Raw genomic sequence first — 27,242 nt, forward strand, 5'->3', positions numbered from 1 at the left:
TTTAACCGGGCAGCATATGGCATCTCTTTGAGCCCTTTGATCCTCTTGGTGAGGTACTTTTGGGGTCTTTCCAGTTGCTGCAGGTGTCTGGTAAGGTACATCCCAAAAGGGGCATTGTACTCAATTATGGGCCTGATGAGGGATGAGTAGAGGCACGATGACCTCCCCTGATCTAGATGTGAATACCTTCATGATTAGGTGGGCTATATAAAATGTTTTTCTAACCACTTTGGCCACGTGATTGTCGAATGAGAGTTTGCTATCAACTTGGGTCTCCAGGTCCCTAATTACTTCTTCCGTACTTAATGGATTACCATCTATGTGGTAATTTGTGGGCACTTTGTTTTTGCCGAAGGGGATGACTGTACACTTTTTGGCATTCAGCTTGAGGCCATGGCTCTGGCACCAGTTGTCCGTTTCTATGAGGCCCTTTTGTAGGATGCCTGTGTCAGCTGGAGAGTTGATTATGGTGCCCAGTTTGCAGTCATCTGCGAACTTGGTCAGCCACAGTCCTTCCGTGTTGGCCTGTACCTCCGAGAAATATATACCGAACAAGAGAGGTCCCAGGACTGAGCCTTGTGGGACGCCACTTGTTACTGGTTTGGAGTCTGACATGACTCCAGCAATTCTAACCATGTGGGTTCTGTCCATGAGCCAGTTTGCAACCCATCTAGTGACATAGGGGTTTATATTTAAGCTGGTGAGCTTATCTATAATGCCCGAGTGGGGTATTGTATCAAAGGCTTTTGCGAGGTCCAGGTAGGCTGCATGGACCACCTTCCCCTCGTCAATGGCCTTGGTGACTGTTTCAAAGAAATCGACCAGGTTTAAGAGGCAGGATCTGCCATTAACAAAGCCGAACTGGGTAGGATCCAGTGTCTGTAGGTCCCCAATATCTTTATGAGGTCCATGATGATCCTTTCCATAGCTTTGCAGACCAAGCTAGTCAGGCTTATGGGGTGATAGTTTCCAGGATCCGTTGAGGCACCACCTTTTGTAGAGGGGACCACTGTTGCTGTACGCCACTATTTGGGTACATATCCTGTAGTAAGGCTGAGATTGAACAGTAGTTTTATGTTTGGGTTTAGTTCTTCTTGAGTTCATGTAGGACGCAGTCCGGGACACCGTCTGGTCCCATTGATGCTGTGTTTTTTGCTTTGGAGAGGGTGGCTCTTACCTGAGCATCTGAGATGTCAGGGGGGCAGCACTCTGCTGGGATAGATATTTGCCCTTTTGGTGGGGAAGGGGGGGGAGTTTGCGCTGAACCTGTCAGCTAGGATGTTGGCAATGTCTGTGGGTTCGGTGTATTTTTTGTCATTTTGGACTAATTCTGAGCATATCTGGGAATTCCCACCCAGGTACCTAACATAACTAAAGAAAGCCTTGTGAGTATCCTTAGTGTCCTGTGCAATTTTTCTCTCGAAGCTGACCTTAGACGATTTTATGAGTGCCTGTAGTTTTTTGCTAATACTGATCAGAGATGCCTTCCCTTTTTGGGATTTTGCTCTATCATGTAGTAGCTTCCTCCTTCTATTGTATAGTTTGTTTATGGCTGGGGTCCACCAGACAGGACGCCTGCCTTTGGAGGATTGGATCTTGGTTTTGTTTGGGATTGCATGATCCATGCATTCCTGAAGGTGTTCATAGAATGCGTTTATAAAGGATTCTGCGGTCTGGGCTGTATTTTCCACAGGCTCGGGGGCTTTGAAGGATTCCACCTCTGTTTTGAGATGGGGTGATGTGTCTGTGTCTGTCTCTCTCCCTGGGGAGAGAGCAACCTTTTTGGAGACTTCTCACACCCCATAAAAGTGGTATACTCATCTTTCTCAAGTCAGATGATGTCACCATCCTACAAATATACCTGTGGAAAGGTGAAATCCCAGTAATGTGTATATGCATACTGCTGTAGTATCATAATGTAGTTAGGTAGGGATTTGAATCCTGCACTTGCCAAATATGTGTGTGTGTGTCTGTGTCTGTGTGTGTGTGTGTGTGTGTGTGTGTGTGTGTGTGTCTCCCTGGGGAGGAGCAACCTTTTTGGAGACTACTCACACCCCTTAAAAGTGGCATACTCATCTTTGTCAAGTCTGATGATGTCACCATCCTACAAATATACCTGTGGAAAGATGAAATCCCAGTAATGTGTATAGTGCATTGTGTAAATATGTACTGCTGTAGTATCATAATGTAGTTAGGTAGGGATTTGAATCCTGCACTTGCCAACTGTGTGTGTGTGTGTGTGTGTGTGCATCTCTGTGGAGAGGAGCAACCTTTTTGGAGACTACTCACACCCCTTAAAAGTGGTGTACTCATCTTTGTCAAGTCTGATGATGTCACCGTCCTACAAATATACCTGTGGAAAGGAGAAATCCCCGTAATGTGTATGGCGCATCGTGTAAATGCGTACTGCTGTAGTATCATAATGTAGTTAGGTATGGGTTTGAATCCTGCACTTGCCAACTGTGTGTGTGTGTGTGTGTGTGTGTGTCTTCCTGGGGAGGAGCACCCTTTTTGGAGAATACTCACACCCCTTAAAAGTGCTATACTCATCTTTGTCAAGTCTGATGATGTCACCATCCTACAAATATATCTGTGGAAAGGAGAAATCCCAGTAATGTGTATAGTGTGTCATGTAAATGCGTACTGCTGTAGTATTATAATGTAGTTAGGTAGGGGTTTGAATCCTGCACTTGCCAACTGTGTGTGTGTGTGTGTGTGTGTGTGTGTGTGTGTGTGTGTGTGTGTGTGTGTGTGTGTGTGTGTGCGTGCCTCTCTCCCTGGGGAGGAGCAAACTTTTTGGAGAATACTCACACTCCTTAAAAGTGGTATAGTCATCTTTGACAAGTCTGATGATGTCACCATCCTACAAATATACCTGTGGAAAGGTGAAATCTCAGTAATGTGTATAGCGCGTCATGTAAATGCATACTGCTGTAGTATCCTAATGTACTTAGGAAGGAGTTTGAATCTCTCACTTGCTGACTATGTGTGTGTGTGTTCCATGTGTGTGAGAGTGTGGGACACCGTTGGTCAATGTGTAGTGGGTTTTGATTTTTGCATTACACAGGTAAGGTAGCTGTGGGGCAAAGCCATATACTTACATGTGACTTCAATTATTTCATAGGTGGGTACTCTGCTTTCTCCATGAACACATCTGTTATCTTTGCCAGAGCATGCTGGCACTTTCCAGACCTTAGGTCACTTCTGTATGCTAGTTGCAAGCTTAGCCACTGCAGTGATCCCTGGGCTATGTCTTCTGTTTCACATCCACTCATCACGGTTTCTATTGAAGAGTGTGAGTGAGAGTTTATGCTTGAGGTATATTTGAATCCTCTTCCCAAGCAAGCAAAGTCTGGCAAAGATGACTAATCATTATAGGTGTGCAACAACCTTTGTGGATCTGCATGCAAACTTTTTATTGCTTATGTGCTCCACAGAGGGATTTCCAAAACCCTTTGGTAATGTGATTATCAAAGGAGAGATGACTAAGCACATGGCTCTATGTATACATTAGTACCTGTTCCACATTTTGGGGGCTACTACCTATGTTGTAATCTGGGGATACTTTGTTTTCTAAAAGTGGATAACTACCCTTTCTTTGGCTTATAGCTTTACAGCATGAGTTTGACACCAGGTATCTGTCTCTATGATACACTTTTGGTCGATGTGTGTGTCATCTGGTGAATAAAGTATAGCCCACTGTATGCATTTTCATCAAACATGGGCAGACGTATCCGTACTGTGTTTGCTTGTACCTAAGAAAGCTATATGCCAAACAGGAGTGGTCCCAGGACTGAGTGCAGGTGAATACCACTTGTTACTGGCATAGAATTGTACATGGAGGCTGCAAATGTTACTGTGTGTCCTACATCTGTGCGTCAGTTGTCAATCCATCATCTAACAATCATTTATGGTCAGTCTGTTGAGGATATGTATAATACCAGAATGTGGGATGAGTCTGAATTGCTGGTGAGCTATAGCTTGGCTGTGTGGACCTCCCCTCCCTCACCTATAGCCTTGTTAACTGGCTTGAAGTCTACTAGGTGTAGGAGCCATGATCTGGCCTTTAGAGAACCTAAGTGGGTATGGTGCAGTGTTTGCAGGTTCATAATGTCTCTGTTAATGAGTTCCATAATGCTGTGTTCCATAGCCTTCCCGATAACATTTGTCTGGCTTATAGGGTGAGAGTTTCCAGGATCTGTTGTAGTTCTACCCTTAATTTATGTTTACGTTTGCACTGGTTGTGACAAGGGTGGAGAGGTTTAGGAATGAGTATATTACAGGGTCAGCCCAGGTTTGAAGGTTAGTAGACCAAGCCAGATAGGCAGGATTAAGTTGGTTTGTACATGTGCTGAGGAGGGATGCAGAGTATATTGTGAAATAGATGCTAAGGATGAAGCCACCAGGTAACAGGAAAAGAGGAATGCCTAAGATGAGGTTTATGACTGTGGTGAGAGAGGACATGCAGGTGGATGGTGTGACAGCGCAAGATGCAGAGGGCAGGAAGAAATGGAAACATATGATCTACTGTGGCGACCCCTAATGGGAGAATCCGAAAGGAGAAGAAGAAGACATTGTAGCTCAACCCTTGTGGACTGTGAACACCATTAACGTGCGTCATTCCACAAGTATGTAACCTGTATAGAGGCTGCATCTGGACAGAGTGTTTAGGTGAGTGGTGACTTCATATGTCAGCTTGTGTAGGACACAGCCAGGGACACTGTCCAGTACCATTGCTACTGTGGTTTGGACTTTGGTAAAGAGATGTTTTAACTAGAGTGTCTGAATCATCAGGTTTTACATTCTTCAGGTCTGGAAATGTGGCCCTTGTGTAACAACAGGGTGGTGAAATCCACATTCAAACTGTCTGACAAGAAATTGGTAATGTCAGTCAGATAAGTGTACTTTGTGACCATTTACATTAACTGTGACCCAATCTGAGATTTTCCCTGTAGATTATACACAACACTAAAGAAAGTTTTAGTGTTGTCTTTGGAATCCTTGATATTTTGTATTTTGAAGTTTGCCTTGTACATTTATTGAGGTTCATAAGTTCATAGGTAGATACTAGGCTATCTGCCCTAGGGCATTTATAAGCCTAGCCAGAGTGTATATGGCTTCTGCCTCCCTATTAGATTAGCCTACTGTGCCTCTGTAAAGTAGGTCACAGAAGGTACCCTTTTAAGATTAGTCTACTGTGCCTCTGTCTAGCAGGGACACAGGAGAGATCCCAGGGGTTAATTTGCGATTTCCCATCCATGTGTCCAAATTTCGCTTGAAGAGCGTCAGCGAGGGGTTATGTCTAACATGAATTGGGATTCTATTCCAGAGTGAGGGGAGCCTTTGGGAAATTAAACTGTCCCTCCAGCATGTCCTATTTATTTTTGTGCTGAGGTTTAGGACCCTGGAGTGTGTAGCTCTAAGGGACTTGGATTTTTTGAGGTGGAGCATGCCCATTAATTCTGGGTTTGACGTGGCTTTGTACGTCAGGCATAGATCGCCTCTGAGTAGGTGGTAAGCAACTGAGTAGAGCTGGAGTTTCTTTAGTCGAGGTTCAACTACCCAAACATTGACTGCGAAAACTACTCAAGCCCAAACACCCTCGCCCAACGGTTCCTTGAATTTATAAACTCTAATGCAATGGAACAACTGGTCACCACTCCCACAAGAGGGAACAACATATTGGACCTGGTCATCACCAACATGGGATTGTATTTTCCCAATGTTACTGACCAGTCATCCCTTCTTGGTATGCAACTCTTTTTTGGTACAACTTCACACCTTCTATTATATATTTAGTTTATGACAGGGGTCTATGAGACTAATGCACTTTTACTGTACAAGTGAGAATTTCTTGTGTTTGTGATAGCACGGTCCATGCAACCCTGTAGGTGAACAGTGTGCATTACTAAAGGATTATGCAGCTGGGACAGTGTTAACTTTAGTAATGCAAACCAATGACAGATAGCAACAACAGCATCACCCACAGCACAGTGTCAACCTGCGTCATACACACACATGCATACTCAAGTTCCAAAATGTGTGTAGTACAATGCATACTGGCCATCAATAGAAACTATGGAGTGTTAACACTGGCCAATACAGGGCATGTCACCCTGCCCATGTGTCCAATATGCATGTACATGCAGACAGTGCACCTCCGCCATGTTCACAAATGGACACCTGCAAACCTGTGTTGCACACACCCCACACTTACTGCCCACTGTGTAACGCATGCTGACACAACTACACACATCAGCCAAGTGGCACACGGGCAAACAAAACACAATTGGAATAAACACTGGTGAAAACAATACAACACTGCTAATTACAGCTTTAATGCATCATGCCTGCTCAGCTACACCTTCAAGGATATCATTGCACTTTACTGCTGACAACATGCTACACATCCGACCATTGCTATACTTTATTAAAGTCACTCTGTGCATCAGCACCATGTTAGCCTGTTCCTGCATCAATGTTACAGATGACAGGAGGTGGCACAGGTTTCATCATATGCACAGGGTGTGTTGTTGGTTTGCCAGAGGCCTACAATGAGCTATACAATTGACGTGCGTGTGTGAGGGCCATGAGTACTGTTATGGGCCAATGTTGATGTAATGTGTGCAGGTATGTGTTTGCCCTAGGTTTCTGGTTTATGTGTGTGTGTCTGCATGCACACAGTTCCACCATGTGGCTGCCATATACGGGGATTTGTGAGACCGCTACAGACTGTACCTGGCAGGCTTTACAGATCACCGTCTCTGGCCACGGATACGGAACCTGTGCCTGGCAGGGGTGCTACAGACAGTATCAGGTACTAATCCAGATTGGGTACTATCCAAAGAGGTTGACATATGTCCACTGGATCCAGGTCCCTGCTGGGACTTGCCAGAGCCACGTGCATGTGGTCTGCTAGGATGGTCTATGGACAACCCCCCCCCCAACATTGCTGGTACTGGCACTACGGGAGCGGCTGTGACCTGCTGGATGTCCACAGTGACCTCCAGCTGCTGATGTTGCTGGCATACATCCACATCAACATCTCAACCATCCCGCACTGTCCTGACACATGGACATGACATTGTGGAGGACATCCAATGTCTCACCCCAATGTCTATTAATGACCTCAGTGTAGTTACATATGGCACCTGCTAGGTCACGGATACTGTCATTTACAGAGGTGTAATGAGCCCTCTGTGCCCTTAGCCCCTGTCTGGTGTACCGCTCCATTCGTGTCTGTGCCTCCATGACAGCCTGGAATATGCGTGTGGTAGAAAGAGTTGTGGCACATCTGCCAGGGGCATGATGACCAGCAGTGCTCTGACGAGAACTCCTGGGCATCTGCCTATGTGGTACCATTCCAGACATCTGGCTATGGCTGCTGTGTCCCGATACATTTACCATAGGTACCACACTGTCCTGGCCAGTGCCAACCATACACTGTCCCTCGGCTAAGGGCAATGGTGATGATGGATGTACAGGCAGTATGACTGTGTACATGGATGAGGTGGGGACTTGTGTACTGTCAATTGGTGGCCCAACAACAGACCCTGACCAACCTGCCTGTGCCTCAACACACCTATCCACATCATCACTGTCTGTCTCAGTGACATCAGGTTTCCTGCTGTACTGAACCAGCCCCACCTCGGCACCTGAGAGAGGAAAACAGGAAACTCACTTTAAGACCTGAACATGACTTCAGACCACATGCGCACATGCACACACACAAACATACACTCCTCCCTAAAGCAGACACGCACAACACCAGCAATCACAGAACATACACAATAGCAGGTGATGGTGGGGTACAGTATCACAAGCAAAACAGTCATATCACACATGTCAGCATGCAGGACATATGTTGCTCAACAGTATGCAGTACAAGTGTAGTCTGTCATTGTTACTAACAGTATACATGGCTTTGATGCATGTGTTTTATTAGGTGATGGCCCTCCCCCTGGAACACAATGCATACATGGACACAACATTGCTGTGCAGGTATTCATAACCCTGTAATGTACTGTGCACCATAACTCACAGGTGTACATACCATTACTGGATGTGTATCTGTGTGTCAGATTGGTATCCAATGTTGATTACAGCTTCTGTGTCTTTAGCAAATAATTGTGGACACATTTTTAGCACATGCATGATGAGTATTCACACAACATCATCAGTGGTTCATGGATAATTGATAGAATACCATTCTGCCACATACCCAATGTACGGTACTTATGGTGAGTGTAGATCATATTGTGGACATGCCAGTCTCATCTATGACATGGCATGCTAAAACACAACTGCATATTTAAACACTACACATACCCAATATGTCTCGTATGACGTAGCCACTCAATAGCATCACAAGACATATATGTGTCAGTTGTGCAAATGGTGATTGGTATGCATACTGTTTAGAGGTTCATATGTGTGCACACATGTATCGTTATGGTGTATAGCAATGACAGCTCTGTGTAGTACTGTGGTTACAATAACTGGATGGGGTATAGTACCATAGGCCATCATGAAGCATCAGGTGGTCACTCAAGGCTACAAATGTTTCACAAACCAGCACTAATCTTGCTGTGCCAGAACTGTACTACATTGGCTAAATTCACCATTTCACAACCAGTTGTTACGCGAGTTTGTAAGGAGGCAAATAAGGAGCATTCCCTGACATGAATGTGTAGTGTGTTGTAGAGTGTTTAAATGCCCCAGGATAGGCCTCTACCCCTCCGGTATATTATTTGTAATGTGTGGATGAGATTTTGGATACTGGAGTGCGTCTTTACAGAAGGTTTGGGAATCCTTTATGTGTAGCATGCTAAAATGCTCTGTGTATGACATAGATGTGTATGTTGTGCATGTTGAGTATCAGCTGTGCCTATCCAGTGGTCACTACAGTCTAGCCACATTTGTTTGTGATGGTGTGGGTATTGCATGTGTTTGAGCCAGTTAATCACATTAGTGAGATGTGCGTGCTCATACACCAAACTTGCACAGCATGCATTATGGGTAGGTGTGTTACATGTGTACATGGCCTACACCTTAACTATGACATGCACTTTTTATTTACAATAGTAAATGTAGAACACACTCACCAGCATCTGTCCGCTGCCTTGATGTCACCAAGAGGGACCTACATAGAGATGAAACAGTTTGTCAGTGGCCACAACTGTAGCATTGCTACTGTGTGTTTGCAATCTTACAGTACAACAACAGTTTACATTCACAGGGCTACAGATTATGTTCCAAATGATCAGTATTGCACAACAACAGGCTCCACATCTTTGAACAACACACTCCACATCTCACATATGCATGATCTACCAATGCAGATAACAGTAGTCTACGGATATGCCATGTTACATGCATGCTCCATGTGTGCTTGCTGGGTGGCTCCAACCTCCATCGCGGTGTCTGTCTGCTGCTGTTGTTGTTGGGCAGGTGCCACCAGGCTCAGGAGTGGCTCCTCCACTCTGGTGGGGGGGTGGATATTAACACCACCTCCTGTTGCAAGCTATTGTGTATGCACATCAGCAGCACACTGACAGACATGTCTGAGAAGATCGCTGTAGTGGTGGTGTATCTGCTCATATGTCCGGTTATGCAGGCCTGCCTCATTGACCCTGCAGACAACATCTTGGCACATTGCAGTATGCTCTTGCTGGTTCGTGAGAACATGAGACGGTAGTGCTGAATCATACTGCTAGTAATGATATCATCTTCAGCACTACTGTAACTGGGGTTCCTGCGATGGGCCATGATCCCTGGAAGACATAAATACAAAAGTATGTCTGAGCAAGTTATATGGCACATTTAACATTATGCAGTACAGATATCACTGAACTGCCATATATAGCAACGTATAAGCTAACAGAGAGTGAAACACTGTAACTGCCACTTATCACTGCTCACCCCACAACTGCTTGAAAGTGCCTTGCTCACTCTCTATTTAATTAACCATGTTCTGCACAGCAACAAAATAAAATCACTATATAAGACTATACAAGAGTACCTGGCACACTGTATGCAACACAATGCACCACCTAGCCACAGCAGATATACATCAAGCTAATGTGTAAAGAAATATATCATCTATCACAATCAGTGTAAGGTTAAGTAAATGTATCACTATTATACCACACAACTTGTTAATGACAAACCCGTGGCCAAAATATGTGCACAATTGGGAATATAGGTCGCATACTGCTGTAGTACACTATGAATGTTGCTAGATACGCAGTTATATGTTTTACCACACATGTCAAAGGACATGTTACAGACATACCCACACATACATCAGACATAATTACAGGGCACAAAGGTATGACAACCCAGTTAAGCTTTGTGTGTAATATACAGTACTGTGTGTCAGTACTTACACAACCTTAATCTTCAGAAATGTAATCTGTGATGAATACAGAGACCACACAAAACAGTGAATGCAAGCAATGTGGACATGCACCATACTTTGCTGTACAGGCCCAGAGCTTCAAGTAGTACTACAGTACACACAGGATTTGCATTCAACATCGGTATCGATCAATAATCATAGATGTAGTGCTTTAGCTTCCAATGACACACCCTAGTTAAAACCAAGGGACTTAATCGCACTATATGCAATGGCACTTGTTCTGCCTAGCAACAGAATACACAGCTTTTGTTAGGATCAAAGCAAGGACCCATAATACCATGACATTCCGACACTCCCCCTACACTCGTCCACACTCCATGTAAGCTTTAGAGTTGAGGCAGCGCGTACTCATTAATATGCATGGCGCGCTGCCGTCATACTCTTAGACTGGCGCTTCCGTGTAAGACTAACCTAGTCTTACACGGAAGATTAGTAAATTCTGGGGTTTGTCTTTGGTCTAAAACCAAAAGGTGCAGTTTTCTGCTGCAGCTGACAGTATCAGGCATTCTAAATTCACCATCATGTATTTAAAGTTAAAATATAAGCTAATTATTTGAAGTGCTGTGAAACATCTTAGCATTGTAAATATATAAACTGAGTAACAATATCAAAACTTTTTGTGCAGTCAAAATAAATTGCTGCATTTCACAATGACTAAATACTGTATTAGCTAACATGATTTAAAACCTAAGTGTTTAGTTCATTGTAAAATTACATATATACACACGTTTTTATGTGCGTATTTTTTGCAGTATTGCTATGTTTTGAACTGTTTAGACAATCAAAGGGGAGTATATTTTGTTTTTTTAGAGGTAAAGTAGTTTATTTACCACTGTTAACATTCAGTTGCAAAACATTTGGGTCAGTTTTAAACAAAAGATGTATCCAGCATTATGCTTTCAACCGTCAGAACCCAACACATCCACAAAACCCATAAAACTATTGCAGTGTGTACTCCCTTACTATGCCATTCCATGTAGAATGTGACAAACCCTGTACTGCACAGCAGTATTGCAAATACCACACATAAGGAGGAATGTGAAAAACTGGATTAACGTATGAAATACACATTGCATTCCACCCTTAAATGTCTGGAAAGGTAACATTTTAGATGCACTGAAGGACTGTCTTAATTTCTACTTGCCTACTACCTCATGTGTTCCCATTTTACTGATCACATATCTTTACAAATTTGCAGTAGTTCAGCTCAAGTGCAAAGCAGTATTCTGAATTTAAAGTAAAGAAATGATCCTTTAAATTTGAAACAAAATTGTTAATAAGGAGTTATTACAGAAAGATTGTTTGTGTTTATGCAGTGCTGGGGATCCAATGTTGTATAGGCTATGGTCGACCAATAAACTATATAAAAAGGCACTGTTTATGAGAAGTAGGAAAATGGCTAGATGTCAGGGGAAGCAACCTAATGATAATGCAGAAGGCAGAGATGCATACTGTGGCATGCACTTCCATGCTTATGTACTCTGTGATCCTGAAAGAGATGCATAACTTTTGAGCTCATTTGTATGTGATCTTTTCTGAAAGTACATAGGAGAATGATGCCTCTAAAGCTGAAGTGTTCATTCAACTGTTTGCTATACCAGGTGTAACATCTGATACATTTGCACTGCATGTCAATTAACTTCTTTGAGCCGAGCAATAGAATCCCTTTTCATGAACTACACTGCAATTATGCATGTTTTGAATTAAAAAGCTAGACATACTGCTCAGTATGGGTATTACTTGTATGCAGAGGCGGCTCGTGCTATAGGACTGCAGCCCTCCCACCTAAAATACAAATGAAAATAAAACTGAGAAACACAAAAACAAACAACATAAATTCCCAGAAGTCTGCGCATGCTCGCAAGGTCTAAAATAGATGGGAACACATTCGGGCTGCTTTCTCAGCAGTCTAGATAGGGGGAAAGGCATCTCGCCCCCAAGATGCCCAGCAATCTGTGTGGTGGTGATGTCACTGAATGGAAGCACTCTGGACTGCAGCAGGTTGGACCAATCACAAGGAATAGGGTTGCTTGGCTGTTTGAGATGGACCAATTGCGGCAAAGGAACTGTTTGGATATCGGCAGCAAGGAAGGTGAAGCAGTTATCTAGGCTATTGGCGGCAAGGAAGGTAGTTATCTGGACTGTTGGGAATGGACTAATGGCGAGGGAAGGAATAGGCTCATAGGTAAGGTGTGTGTGTGTGTGTGTGTGTGTGTGTGTGTGTGAAATGCCCCAGCTACTATATACTGGTGGCTAGAGCAAACTCATGGTGGTGTGGTAGGGAATACCTCAGGCTTGTCTGCAGGTGTTAAGGGCTTGAATTCCTTACCCACCACCATTTGTAAAAAATTTGCAGATTTTTGCCTCCTATATCTGTTCTGTTCCTCATAATATCTGTGGTTTCTAAATGTTTAAATGCTTAGTTATTTGATGGTCCAGTGGTAGCATTGTTGCCTCACAGCTACAGGTTCTCAAGTTTGATTCTTGGCTTGGGTGCCTTTTGTGTGGGGTCTGCATCTTCTCCCTGTGTTTGTGTGGATTTGCTTTTGTGTCCTCCCATGTTACAAAGACATGTGTCTGCACTCTGCATTATTTCTTCTTGGACCTCTGCTGAAAAATTTTTTTTTGTTCCAAGTCAGACTGTCCTGGTTAACAAATGTAAAATAAAATTGACAGGCATTTGAATTTCAGACTTCAGGTTTCTGAATGTTTAATTCCTTACATATTTGATGGTGCAGTGGTAGCATTGTTGCCTCACAGCTATAGGTTTTCTGGTTTGATTGTTGGTTGGGGTGCCTTCTGTGTGGTGTCTTCATCTCCTCCCTGTGTTTGTGTGGGTTTGCTCTGGTGTCCTGCCATTTTACAAAGACATGTGTCTGCAGTATTTCTCCCTGGGCCTCTGCTGAAAATTGTTTTTGTTCGTCAGAAGTAAAATTGACAGGCATTTGAATTTCAGACTTCATATTCTTCAGAAAATACATAGTAACATAAAACCTTTTATTCTAGCAATTTTCTAAGTTTATAAGATGAGTATTTGAAATTTGTCCCTATTTTTGGGACTGTATTCCCCCATTATTGGCTTTGTCCAGGATTTTTGTGCTAAGGTTGACGGCTATGGCAAGAACTGAATTCACTGAATATGTTTGAGGGCTTTATTCCCTCATTACTGGGTTTGTCCAGGTGTTTTGTGCTAAGAGGTTGACCGCTATGGTGAGAACTGAATTCACTAAATGATAGCCATTTAAGTTTCAGTCTTCCTCTCTTTCACAAAGCTGCTGATTTGGTGTAGTGGTATGTTGCTCTGACTGTTTTGCACAGGGACCTTGGCAGTAAGATGTATGGTGGTAACACAGCATTTTATTCTAGCAACTTTCCAAGGTTATACAAGCAATGTTTAATGTGTCCCTGGTTTTTGGGCTTTTGACCCCCCCCCCCAATAAATTTTGGCTTTTTCCAGATTTCTTGTGCTGCAAAGTTGAGATGCAGTTGAGTATTGGGTAGATTTTACAAGGAGCTGAGAGCTGCAGGGAAAGAGAAGTTTCATGCTTCTTATGCTGAGTCTGCTTGCATTGTTAATAGCACAACAGGTTGTGTACTTGCTTTTGATGCAGAAGGCTGTGGGTTCTACTGCCACAAGGGGTGGATGCTGCCATACTGAGAATGTCCTCTTTGGTGAAGATACTAACTATATGAGCCTGTTATCAGTTTGCCATCCATTTCCTATTGCAATATTACTAGTTTATCATTTTTTAATGTAATATAGGCAATTTATTCCTCAGGGGCAACAGACACTATTTCTCGATGAAACCATGAAATATAAAGGTGTTTGCTAGCAGCAACCTCTTCATTAGTTACAGATTTCTTTAATGTGGAATTATTTAGATGACTTTTACTTCAGAGATTGTGCATATTTACTGATAATGTTGGACTGTAGAAGTTTGAGTAGACTTTTATGATGGAAATGTTCTGAACTCGGCAGTTTTGTCATTATTGGTGCTTGCATTTTGTTTCATTGTTTGCTGGAAAAATGTTCTGAATTGGGCAGTTTTGTCATTATTGGTGCATGTGTTTTGTTTCATTGTTTACTGGAAAAAATGTTCAAAACAAATTTAAAACGCCGTCTAACAACTGCACTGTAATGTACAAGGAATATAATTCAGTACATTCAGGAATGTGTATCAAAGAGCACATGTATGTTTCATGTGCAAGGGGCCTATGATTTGAAAACAGCCCAAAGTTAATCTTTATCTACCGCTGGCAAAATGTATTTTCTTTGAATGTGGGTTTCAATGCTGTTTCAATGAATGTGAGTTTCAAGGACAGAGAAATTTTAATGCTAAGTCTGTTTTCATTGTGAGACTGCATTGCTTTGTTTAGCAGATGTCTTGGTGTTTGTGCTGTAAAATGCAAAATAAAACTTTCAAATGAAGTGCAAATCATCACAGAAGTAAAGTAGTATGCACATTAGTGTTTCTGGTAAATGGAGTGAAATAGCCAAGTAATGGATCATTGGAATGGCTGCAGGAGGGAGGGCTCCATTCGACCATGATTTTGTGAGAGGGAAGGGCAGCAAACTGAAAGACAGCCCCAGCTGAACTATACCTCCCAACTGTCCAGATTTTCACAAAATGAATAGATTTTTGCTTCTTATTTTTGGTTTGTTCCTCATAAAATTTGTGGTTTTCTGGCAAATCATTTAGGAATTAAGTCACTAAATAATGACACACTGAGTTTGACTTCATAACCTTCAGAAAAATGCATGCTAAAGTAAGACCTGTTGTTCTATCGACTGTCTAAGTTTATATAAGAGCAATTTTTAGTACTGTTTATATGTTCCGCCAATATATTTGGCCTTGTCCAGATTTATTGCATTAACAGGTTGAGAGGTGCATGCAAATAAATTGCTTTACAGAATTGGGCATAGCCAAACCTCTCAACTGTCCCTGATTTTGGCTCAAAATGTTGCTCCCCTAATAATCCTTCCGCAAAATAGCAATTTTGGAAGAAAACATGGAGGGTTTACAATTAAGAAATTGATGGATTACTTTTATTTCAGAAATGCATGTAGATTCTTTTATTTTGTCAGCTGCTCAAATTAGTAGTACTAATATTAAAAAAAAAGTGTCCCTTCTTTGACAGGTTCCCAGCTGTATTGTGTGGCTGTTTTATATTTTTGCATCACATTTTTGGTCCATTTTTCATAAAATTGTGTTTTTTTTTTGGCAAATTAGTGGCAAATCATTAAAGACTGAAGTTAGAAAATAATGACAGACATTTGAGTTTCAGATTTCATACCCTTCAGAAAATTCATACTAATGCAAGACCTATTGTTCTATTATCTTTCTAAGTTTATAAGAGCAATATTTAAAAATTGTCCTTATGTTTGGGCCTTTGTCCTACTTCTATGTATGGCTTTGTCCAGATTTCTTGCTCTGAAGTTGAGAGGTATGACAAATGTGTCAGGGCCATCACAGTCAGCCAGAGACATTTCAAATTGTGACATACGGTTGCACCCCACTCCCCCATGTAGTGACTCTGGATGTGTCCAAGCAAGGCAAGGAGCAGTTATGCAGTGTAAATGTGCAGAGTATCCCCCCATCCAAGATAGACACAAGTACTACAGTGGCTTTTCATCTGTCCTTGATTTTGCAGAATGGTCTGGTTTCTGTCATTTTTGTACTGTTGATTTATGCTTATTACTCAGAAAGTGCCTGTTGCTGTGTTTAAGTAGCAATGCTTTAATGACCATAAGGTAAGCTTGTCTGAGATCGTAAGATGCAAGTAAGCTTTAATAAGCACACTGTTAAATTGCCAACATTGAAAGCCTTTATGTTGTTGCCATGCAGAGAATACTTAACTAGATAATGTATAAGCCTTGGTTATTGAAATGCATATGACAGTATTTGTAATAAAGGACAGGATTACATTATTTTAAGAAGCTCATTACACTTGTTGGAGACTACCAATCATCTCTGAGGGCTTTATCCGTAAACTAAACAGAATGCCAATCATGTGTGGTCCATAACCTGTACAGTAATCCTTTAAGCAATGTATCTTGAGCTTGTTTCTTGTTTGCTTTTCATTTTTTACTTTACTTGTTTCATGGGGAAAACATGATCAGATAGTTGTCAGGCAGCAGGTCTTTTTTGGATAAGAAACATTTCTACTTTCAGCATGTTACTTGGTACTTTAATAAAGCTGAATATAAATTATAATTAGAACTGCAGTGCAAGGAGAAGTGGTTGGAGTTGAGTGCTGCTTGTTTTTCTTATACTTGATGTCCAGTAATATACTTAAAAAGTAATTTATTTTTTCATGCCTCACAACCTTTTTGTTTCCATCTAGATATTAATTAAGCTGTCATGCAGCCAATGCATTTAAAATATTTTTATTCTTCTACACTTTTTTTTTTTGTCTTGATTGGACTCTCATAATGACGGGTTGGCACCCAGGGCAGCGTATTTAATTAAAGTTTTGAACATAGCCCCTCCCCTTTCTCATTGGCCATACCCATTTCCATTGGTCACACCCATTCAGCTGTCTCCTGCAGCCCACCCTTTGATTTGAAGTCACCAAACGCCACTGCTTATATGGATACTTTATATGGAACCATGTGATTACTTTGCTGTGTTTTTTGTTTGTAAGTACTTTGGTAAATATTTTTTGAACATTTAATGTGCAGAATTGTTTCCCTTTACACTGTCATTCTTGTGCCATTTGTTTTGTTTCACTAATGAACGTATATTTTAATTCAGATGTACTCACATAAGCATTTTAATGTAAGATACCTATGAAAGACTTGCATTGTTTCTCACCTTATCAAGAAATGTAATCGTATTTAAATATCATGACATTTTTACTTCCTCAGAACTTTGTGCACTTTATTTCTACTATCATATTGCATTTTTACAGTACATTATTTTTCCTAGGAGAGTATTGAAGAACAAAAGTGACCATGTGATTAAAAAAAATAACATTTTTATTAAATGTAGTGGCTGTAATAAACTTCACAGAATAATCAGTATTAAAATATAAAGTTTCATGGTTCCTTCACTAGCTGTATCCTGCAGGCATGACTTGAATACTGTCTTGCCTGCAGTTATCTGTTCTATAATACAGGTAAGTGTAACCCCCCACCCCACCCAGCTGCACAATAACGTAGTGCTTAAAATCTATGATATTTGGTAGGGTAAACACAAGGGAATTATCAGAAGAACATAACTGTGGAGTATGTATAGTATTTACATTTTTCAAACCTCCATCTCTTGGACAATTTATAACGATGCTGAAACTGTACAGATTCTACATAGAGTACTTGTCAGTGAACTTGGAATAACTGTATGTGCTTAATGCTACATCTGAGTTTAAATGAAGGGGAAATCGGTTGTGTGTGTGTTTGTTTTTCATGTATGTATTTGTGTATGTGTGTGTAATATATTAATATATATATAGATTCACTTTATATCCTCAAAACTGAAATATCGAAATTCAGTATTTCGAGGCTATAAAGTCGAAACCTTAAAAACAACGAAAACTCAGAAGCACGAAATTCAAAATCTCGCACACCGGAGATTTTGAATTAGCGCTTCTACTACACACACACACACACACACACACACACACACACACACATTCCTCCCCACACACAAACACAAGCTCTCTACACCCCCCCACTTAAATTTTCTAACTCCGAGATCACACCACATACAAACACACACACACCACCACACAAGCTACATTCTCCTCACACACACACATCACAGCAACAAAACACACTAACACACACCACAGCCCCCACCCAAAACCCTTAACAAATACACACTTACCCGAATTCACAACCACAGCGAAACACCGGAAACGCTAATTCAAAATCCCCAGTGTGCGAGGTTTTGAATTTCGCGCTTCTGAGGTTTCGTTGTTTTTAGGATTCCACTTTATGGGCTCGAAATACTGAATTTTGATATTTCAGTATTTCGAGCTAAAGTGAATCCATATATATATATATATATATATATATATATATATATATATATATATATATATATATATATATATATATATATAGATATATATATATATAGATAGATATATATATATATATATATATATATATATATAGATAGATATATATAGATATAGATATAGATAGATATATATAGATATAGATATAGATAGATAGATATAGATATATATATAGATATAGATATATATACACACACACATATATACACACACACACACACACACACACACACACACACACACACACACACACACACACACACACACACACAGAAGGGTTTAGTACTTCTGAGCAAAATGCTCAAAAGACTGCATCCGTTTGGCCAAAACTCTTTGGTTAACAAAAATGGAGGGTCGTCAGATGTCTGGGCTCAACAGTCCCCAGGTAGGGAAATATACCCTTTCCCTGGGGAATATGCAGTCTCTAAGTCAGTATATACAATTAACAGGGAGTGCAGTATGGATTGATGTCCTGCAAAAATGCTTGCTTTTTATTTACGGTGCCCTGAGACTAATCCTCGGAGCATGTGCAGTTCCTTGTCAACGTTTAGGTGCCAATATCTTGTTCAGTGTAAAAAAGTACTAGATATAGATTGATGTTTATATTTTGAATGGATAAATCTGTTTGAGTCACAGCCTTTTTACAGTGCAGACCCAGATAATAGTGCATCAGCTGATGAAACCCTTGCACAGTATAAGCATATTGTGTACATTACATACATGAGTGATGCTTACTTTATAATCAGATTAATATCATAATAGACACCAGATCAGGAGATTGATGAAATATACACTCACACTTAATAGATTAGCAAGCAAAGTTATAAATAACTGGACACTGTATTGTAAATTTGTACAAAGATGCTGCTAACGACTGAATCACAAAAATTTGAGATGACTAAGATTGTGTCAGCTGACCTAAGGACAAAAAGCAACATTGTTTTATTTTGGTCTGTTAGATTATTGGTTTAATATTGAAATAGTGCAGTGAAGTTCTAAGAATAATTGTTTTTAATGTTTGACTAGACATTCTTGTAGTATACCAGTTTGTGATTCTGCCATTATGATTATTTAGGTGGTTCTTACAGTGATGTCAGTGTTTTTTTTTTTCTGTGAGCTGTACCCCCTGGGGGTATGTACAAGCTCCCCTTCCTTACCATAATGATTGTCACATATTTGTTGTTAAGATGTAAAAGCTGATAATTGCACTTTGCTGTGTCATTATTATTCTTTCCGTTCCGTGTGTTTGTACTTCGCCGCCTTACTGCTGGAAGTGTACGACACAAAACTGCAATGTTCAACACTTTTTTCATTCGGCTCATAATAAACTTTTAGCACTAAATCTCTGTATGTCAAGTATACTAAAGTAAAACAATGTGAAGTATTTATCCCATTGTTTGTTTATCTGTATTAATAACAGCAGCAGATTTAAGTGGTGATTTATAGTGCCCCTTCCATCTGCAGTTAGTGACATTTTTCCATGTGTGTGGTAATCTGTGCCCTTTCCCACACCAGCGATTTAATCAGATGTCTGACTGATGTAATTGGAAAAGCAAACGGGAAATTAGTGCTGATGGCTCAAATATGTTCCTTGCCTGTCTTCAAAAGATAAGACTATTTTTTTTGCTTTGGTTGTCTTATTTTAGTAACAAACATCTAATGCATTAATGAGTTGTTATGGCTTTGAATTTTGAACATCTTGCATGTATATGTGTAATATAGTAAGGATACTGAAATTAGTGCAAGAACGCTAAACTTTTCTTGTTTTTAACTCTTCAGTATGAATTTAAGGCTAAGAACATCAAGAAAAAGAAAGTAAATATACTGGTGTCTGTAGATGGCGTGAAAGTAATACTCAGGAAGAAACAAAAGGTAAGAAATGATTTAAAGAATGGCTTCTTAAGAACCACAGGCAGTTTGTGTTGTGTACATCATGGACAATCATAGCAACTTTTAAATTATCACCCTAGTACTTAGTAACCTCACTAGTAGCTCTGTATTTAACAAAAAGTAATTCTCATTTACCTTCCTTGTCTTAATAGCCTGTGTAAATCTATATATCTATGGCTAATCTGTGTGTGTATCTCTATTTTGCAAGCAAACCATCCTGCTAATATGGGACATCTTTGTGTTTAATTCATACACGGGCTTCAGTTAAAATTCTCTTTTGTGAACATGTCACGTTTTGTTTGTAAAAAAAGCAGCTTTCTAGATGATCATTCACTTCATTGCATTGTAGTTGTTCATGTGAAGATGAATATTATGACTAGCTTACTCAAGCATGCTTTTGTGTCACCATATGCATGCACACACATCTACATGTGGTAAGACAGAAGCTCTTTGCAAAAATTACTTATTGGTTAATGCAAGAGTCTTAGTGGATTAATTATGCTTCTTTTTCCACAGAAGTAATGTAGACCTGAGCCATCTCAATGTTCATAATAATAATCACTGTTGCATTCTTCCCACTTCAGATGTCCTGCATGCATGTAGTTTGTGGCCAGCACAACTTCCAGAACTTTACCTTCTCCCAGGGCTTCAAATGATACCCTTCTAAGAAAAATGTCAGCAAGTCCGTGGTCTAATGCAGTAGAGTAGCTACGATGTGGTGAGAAGGGCACCTGCCCTGAAGCCAGAGTGTTGGGGGGTGCGATCAACCAATTCTGATCTTTCTTTTATGCAATACCAGCTTTTAAAAGCCAGTATTGCATTTGCAGTCAATCCTGAGCACTGTAGTGCTCTGTGTGTGGTCTAAACTATACCAACTGCTTGCTACAGTTTAACATTTTAATAAAACCTGAGCAGTGTAGCACTCCAGACAGGGTAAAAACTGTAGCAACTGTTTACTACATTTGTAGTAAGCAGTTTGCTATAGTTTAAAAAGAATACTTTTTTTATTTTGTAAACTGAAATACAAGCACTGTAGCACCCTGTTGTGCAGCTAGGGTATAAACTGCAGCAACGGTTTGCTATGTTTGTTTTCTTAAACATGTTCAAGGAAGATTGGGGGCAGAGCACAGGAATGAAAGGTGAATGTCTGGAACAAGTGGAAGTGGGGGGTTGTGCATCTGGTCACCTGGTTGGTGTGGCAGTAGAAGGAATATTGTGATGTTCATCATGTTACCCTGCTGCAGTCATTACACATGGGTTATCCTGTCATCAGGCGGTCCCACAGTCGGCCGAATTTCCAAAGTCTTGGTCTGACGTCAGTTGCTGTCGCCTCATCCCTGCCGTCAGTGTGCCAGGGGTATATATATTGCAACTGATGCCATTTTCTTCAGTTTTTCTTGCCGCGCGGTGCCTGATGCAGAAGCCGTTCGCAAGTGCCGGTCGGCTGACTCCTGAGATTTTCGAATTTCAGACCAAAGTCTTCTATAAAGCTAAGTACCCCGTTGGGGAAACTTTTCTTGTCTCAGACCGATGTCAGAAAACGTTAACAATTGTATTTCTTGTGGGAAGCAAATACCTGATAAGGATTTTCATTCTTATTGCATACCTTGCCTAGGCCCTGATCACGACGTCACTTCTTGTCGTTTTTGTGCTAGATTTAATAAACGTACTATTAAAAGACGATTTGATTTTGCACGACACTTTTTTGGTAGAAAATTTAATTACACCATGCCGTCGGAGCTACCGACTACCGGCATGCACAAAAAACGCAGGGACAAGGACCGACAGCCCAGGCCTAAGCCTGATTCCGAGGCCTCGGTTGATCCGGTCTCCGGCTCTCCGGATATCAGTGAGGCTCCGATGCAGCCTCTGACTACCGCAGTTCTGGAACCCGAGGCCGCCACATATATTTTGATGGAATGTACTAGGCCGATGCAGCCTTTTACTTCAGGCCCTTCCGACAATTTACCTTCCAAGGATGTTGGTGCTTCTGAAATGCCATCAGTTTCTGAAGGCGTTTTCAGACAGACGACTCTTACAGTCAAAACGTTTTCCAAATCGAAGACTCCTCCTAAATCGAAAAAGGCTTCACTTCAGTTTCCTGTTCAAGGCCCTATGCCTAAGAAACAGATGCTCAAGATGGCTGAAGATTTGATTTCTCTTATCAGGGGTTCTCAGCCTCCTCCTGACAAAAGGCCTAGGCAAAAGGAAGATTCTGCTTCCTCTGAACAACTGTCTATTTCTTCAGATTCCTCTGAGGACCAAGACGATTCCTTCTCTCCTTATGAAGATTTTGATGCTGAGGACTCTATTCCCTCAGCTTCCCCTCCAGAAGATTACTCTTTTGGGGAAACTTTACACACTATGAGGGAACATTTTCACTGGGAAGGTCAGGATTACTCTGATTCCAAGAAAAGGCTCAGAGAGTTTCTTTTACTCCCCCAACACAGACCCCTAGCCATTCCTCCTGTTTTGGACATTGTGGATGATGTCTATTTAGAATTCAGTTTCAACCCTGACTCTCTACTTCCTGCCCCGGCTAAGCCTGACAGATACTACAGAGTACCCGATTCCCACAAATTCCTTTACAAAAGCCCAATAGCTGACCCAGAGACTATCCCCCAGGGTCCCAAGGGGGCTAAGGCTTCCATGGCTAAAAATCCAGTACCTTCTGAAAGGGATTCAAGAGCACTAGACAGATGGGGGAAAAAGGTTTATACCTCAGCCACTTTAGCCATGAGAGCACTAAACTGTAAATTTCATATGCTTAAGTATCAGCAATTTCTGATCTCTCAGTTAAAACAAAAGATAACCACCCTCCCTCAACAATCTGAATTGAAAGAAGTACAGGATTTGTTGCACGCCACCGAGCAGGTGGGCAAACATACCTTACAATGTGGGTTTGACTCTTTAGAGGCCTCCTGCAGAGCAGCCATCATTGGATCAGTTATATGTAGGCATTCCTGGTTAAAGGAACAAAGTCTGCTTGATCATGTTAAAGCAAAACTACTAGATGCTCCCTTACAGCAGGATGTTCTTTTTGGTGTTAAAGCAGAAGAAGTTTTAAAGAAAATGGAAGATAAGGCAAAATCAATGCAGACAGTCAAAGATTTCCTACAAGTACAACCCCCTCGCTTAAGCAGAAACTGGCCAACAAAAAATTGGTCCTTTCCAGCCTCCGACAGGCCTCAGGGGGGTAAATACAGGCACCCAAGGGGCAGAGAGGACAACCACAAGCTCAGTATAAACCTCGCCATTGGGGCACTCCAACCCAAAAGGGAGGAGAAGACAGGTCTCAATCCACCAGAAGGCAAACTCAATGACTTGAACCTCAGCTGGCCAAACAAAGCTCTTTTGTCAGCCCCCCTGGGGGGAAAACTAGCACTATTTGCAGACAACCGGCATATGGTCACAAAGGACAAATGGGTCCTAGACATAATTTTACGAGGATACAGATTCCACTTTCACACCTTGCCAATAAAAAGAGGAATGCCAAACCTGCCACAAAATCAAAGGGCAGAGGCTCAAAAACAAATTACAGCTCTCATAGCCATGCGAGCCATTCAAAGTGTACCAACTCAAGAGCAAGGCCAAGGATTTTACTCAAGACTCTTCCTAGTACCCAGAAAAGAAAATGCTTGGAGACCAATTCTGGACCTTTCAATCCTAAACACGTACTTACAAGTTCCCAAATTCAAGATGCTGACACTACAGCAGCTACTTCCCATGTTGAGCAAGGAAGCATGGCTGGTAACGTTGGACCTCAAGGAGGCATACCTGCATGTCCCTATCAGACAAAGTTGCAGAAGATACCTCCTTTTCATTGTAGGTTCAACCCACTTTCAATTCTCTGCACTGCCCTTTGGCTTATCTACTGCATCCAGAGTATTCACAAAATGCCTGGCACCAGTAATTGCATACTGCAGACAAAGAGGAATTCAAATATATCCATACCTGGATGACTGCCTCATCCAAGCAGAAAGAAAAGACATTTTCCTACAACATCTGGCCTTTGTGAAGCATCTACTAAATTGTATGGGGTACACAGTAAACGAAAAGAAGTCAAAACTAGTACCCTCACAAAAAATGGCATTCCTGGGTGCCAGCTTGGACACAACGGCCCAGAAGGCTTATCTTACACCAGACAAGCAATTACAACTGACTCAATACTTCAAGACAATGGCAACAAAGACCAAATTAACTGCAAGAAAAATTCTGCTGGATTTGGGCTTCATGGCATCTTGCATTCTGATAATACCATTTGCAAAGCTGCATATGAGGAAATTACAGTGGTACCTAAAAAGCGTATGGTCTCAACACAGTCACAGCTTGGACACAGTGATATCTCTCATCCCCTGCCTTCAACAGGAATTTCTATGGTGGGCACAGGCATGTCACCTCAACAAGGGTCAGCCTTTCACCTTGCCCACACCCAGGCAAACTATCACAACAGATGCTTCAGACTATGCCTGGGGGGCACACATGGCAGGACAATGCATTCAAGGCCTATGGACTGCAGAACAAAGAAAACTGCACATAAACCAAAAAGAGATGCTAGCTGTACATAAAGCTCTGACAGCCTTCAAGGATCTTCTACAGCCAGGACAGCTTGCAATAAAGACGGACAGCACCACAGCAATGTGGTACATAAACAAACAAGGAGGCACACATTCCAGGCACACATTCCTACCCTCTATGCAGGCAAGCAATAATCTTATGGAACACAGCTCTGGCCTACCAAGTACAGTTACAAGCTCAATTCCTGCCAGGACAGAAAAACACATTGGCAGGCGACCTAAGCAGAAACATCAAAGATCCCCACGAGTGGAAGCTAGACCCACAAATATTTGCAATGATAACTCAAAGATGGGGCCTACCAAATATAGATCCGTTTGCCAGTCCTCAAAACTACCAGCTGACAAAATTTTGTACAAGGACATCCCACCATCAAGCTTGGAAAGTGGACACCCTCTCCTTCAGTTGGAAAAACCTGACAGCATATGCCTTTCCTCCATTATCTCTTCTCACAAAGGTACTTTTGAAGGTCAAAAAGGAGAAACCTCGAATGATTCTCATAGCCCCAGACTGGCCACGCCAGCACTGGTACCCTCTACTGAAGAATATGGCTCAAAGCTCACCATGGATATTGCCTCAAATACCTCATTTGCTCACGCAGCAGAACAAGCAGATTCTACACAGCCAGATCAAAACCTTAAACCTGGCTGCATGGCAAATCAATTAAGTATCCAACCTGCACCTCTTTCACAAGCAGTACTGGATGTTATTCTAGAAGCCAGGAGGCCAAGCACCAGGAAGGCTTACTCGGACAAATGGAAAAGGTTTTCTGCTTGGAACCAAGCTAAAGGCCAAGACACAACTCAGCCTCATATGCCTCACATTCTGCAGTATTTAGCTGAGATGTTGCATAAAGGACTTTCCTTCTCCTCAATTAAGATCCATGCATCAGCTATTTCAGTTCACTACGACACAAATCCACCTTTATTTTCAAATCCTCTCCTAAGGCAGTTCCTCAGAGGGGCAAAAAACATTAGACCACCTAGAAGAGCTCCTCCACCAACATGGGAGCTCAACTTTGTTCTGGAAAAACTAACGCTTTCTCCTTTTGAACCAGCTTTTTCTGCAGACCTTCAGTTCCTATCTTGGAAGACTGCCCTGCTCCTGGCAATAACTTCTGCAAGGAGAGTCTCAGAATTACAGGCACTTATGGCAGTGGAACCTTTCCTCATTTTTCATCAAGACAGAGTTTCTCTACGAACTAATCCTTCCTTCATGCTTAAGGTGGTTTCCAGTGTAGCTTTAAATCAAACCATCCACCTGCCCACTTTCTTCCCCAATCCACAGAAAAAAGGTGAAAGACTCCTGCACTCCTTGGACATTCACAGGCAGCTTCGTTACTACTTGGATAAAACTAAGGCTTTCAGAAAAACTGACCAGCTGTTTGTTTCCTATGCTACAGCTCCACAAGGGAGGGCCATATCCAAGCAAACCATTTCTAAATGGATAGGCCATTGCATACGATTCTGCTATACCCATCATGGGAAACCAGTTCCTCCTACCATTAGATCCCACTCTACTAGGGCAACAGCTACCTCTACAGCCTTTCTCAGGGGGGTTCCTACCAAGGAAATTTTAGAAGCTGCAACTTGGAGTTCTGTACACACCTTCACCAAACATTATCACTTGCCTCTTTATTCTAAGTCCAGGGCAGGCTTCGCCACTGCAGTTCTGCAGGGCCTCATTGCCTCCACTAACCCTCTATGATGCCTCCACCCTACCTTAGCTTTGGGACTCAACCCATGTGTAATGACTGCAGCAGGGTAACACGATGAACATAGTACAGATGTCCTTCAAGGATGCTTCTGCAGTCATCACATATGGGTTGTCCTGCCTCAGGCAGCCCTTTGGTCGGCCGGATTCCAAAGTCTGGGTCCGGCTGATGTCGCCTCTCCCGGCGCCAGAGCGCCTGGGGTATAAAAGCGTCAGCCGACGCCATCTTCCTCAGTCTTTCTTGCCGCGTGGTGCCTGAAGCAGAAGCAGTTCGCAAGTGCCGGTCGGCCAGCTCCTGTAATTCAGCTACCGAAGACTTCAAAAGCAAAGTACCCCATTGGGGACTCTTCCTTGCCTCAGCCGATGTCAAATAATGTTAATAATTGCTTAACTTGTGGGAAACAAATACCTCATAAGGATTTCCACTCTTACTGCCTCCCCTGCCTAGGCCCAGACCACGACGTCTCGGCCTGTTCAGCCTGTGCTTCCTTCAACCGACGCACTCTTAGACGTTGGGCGGAGTTTGCAGAGGAATTTTTGGGGCTAGTTTTTCATACAATATGCCGTTGGAGACTCCAACTTCACATTTAACAAAGAAATGGAAGGACAAGGACTGACACGG

General features: G+C 41.8%; 1 protein-coding gene across 1 annotated transcript in view; it reads left to right on the forward strand.

Annotated features, from left to right (window-relative positions):
* The window catches only part of LOC122790910 (carboxyl-terminal PDZ ligand of neuronal nitric oxide synthase protein-like), a gene marked incomplete in the record, with an annotated part of 1,500,930 nt that overhangs the window by 798,524 nt on the left and 675,164 nt on the right, over nt 1-27,242 (forward strand). The window contains 1 exon segment of the mRNA XM_044058594.1: nt 20,222-20,314. Within this exon segment, the coding sequence (XP_043914529.1) occupies nt 20,222-20,314 (93 nt within the window).

Source organism: Protopterus annectens, chromosome 16.part0 (genome assembly GCF_019279795.1).
Source record: "Protopterus annectens isolate FY-2018-M chromosome 16.part0, PAN1.0, whole genome shotgun sequence".
In the NCBI taxonomy this organism is placed as follows: Eukaryota; Metazoa; Chordata; order Ceratodontiformes; family Protopteridae; genus Protopterus; species Protopterus annectens.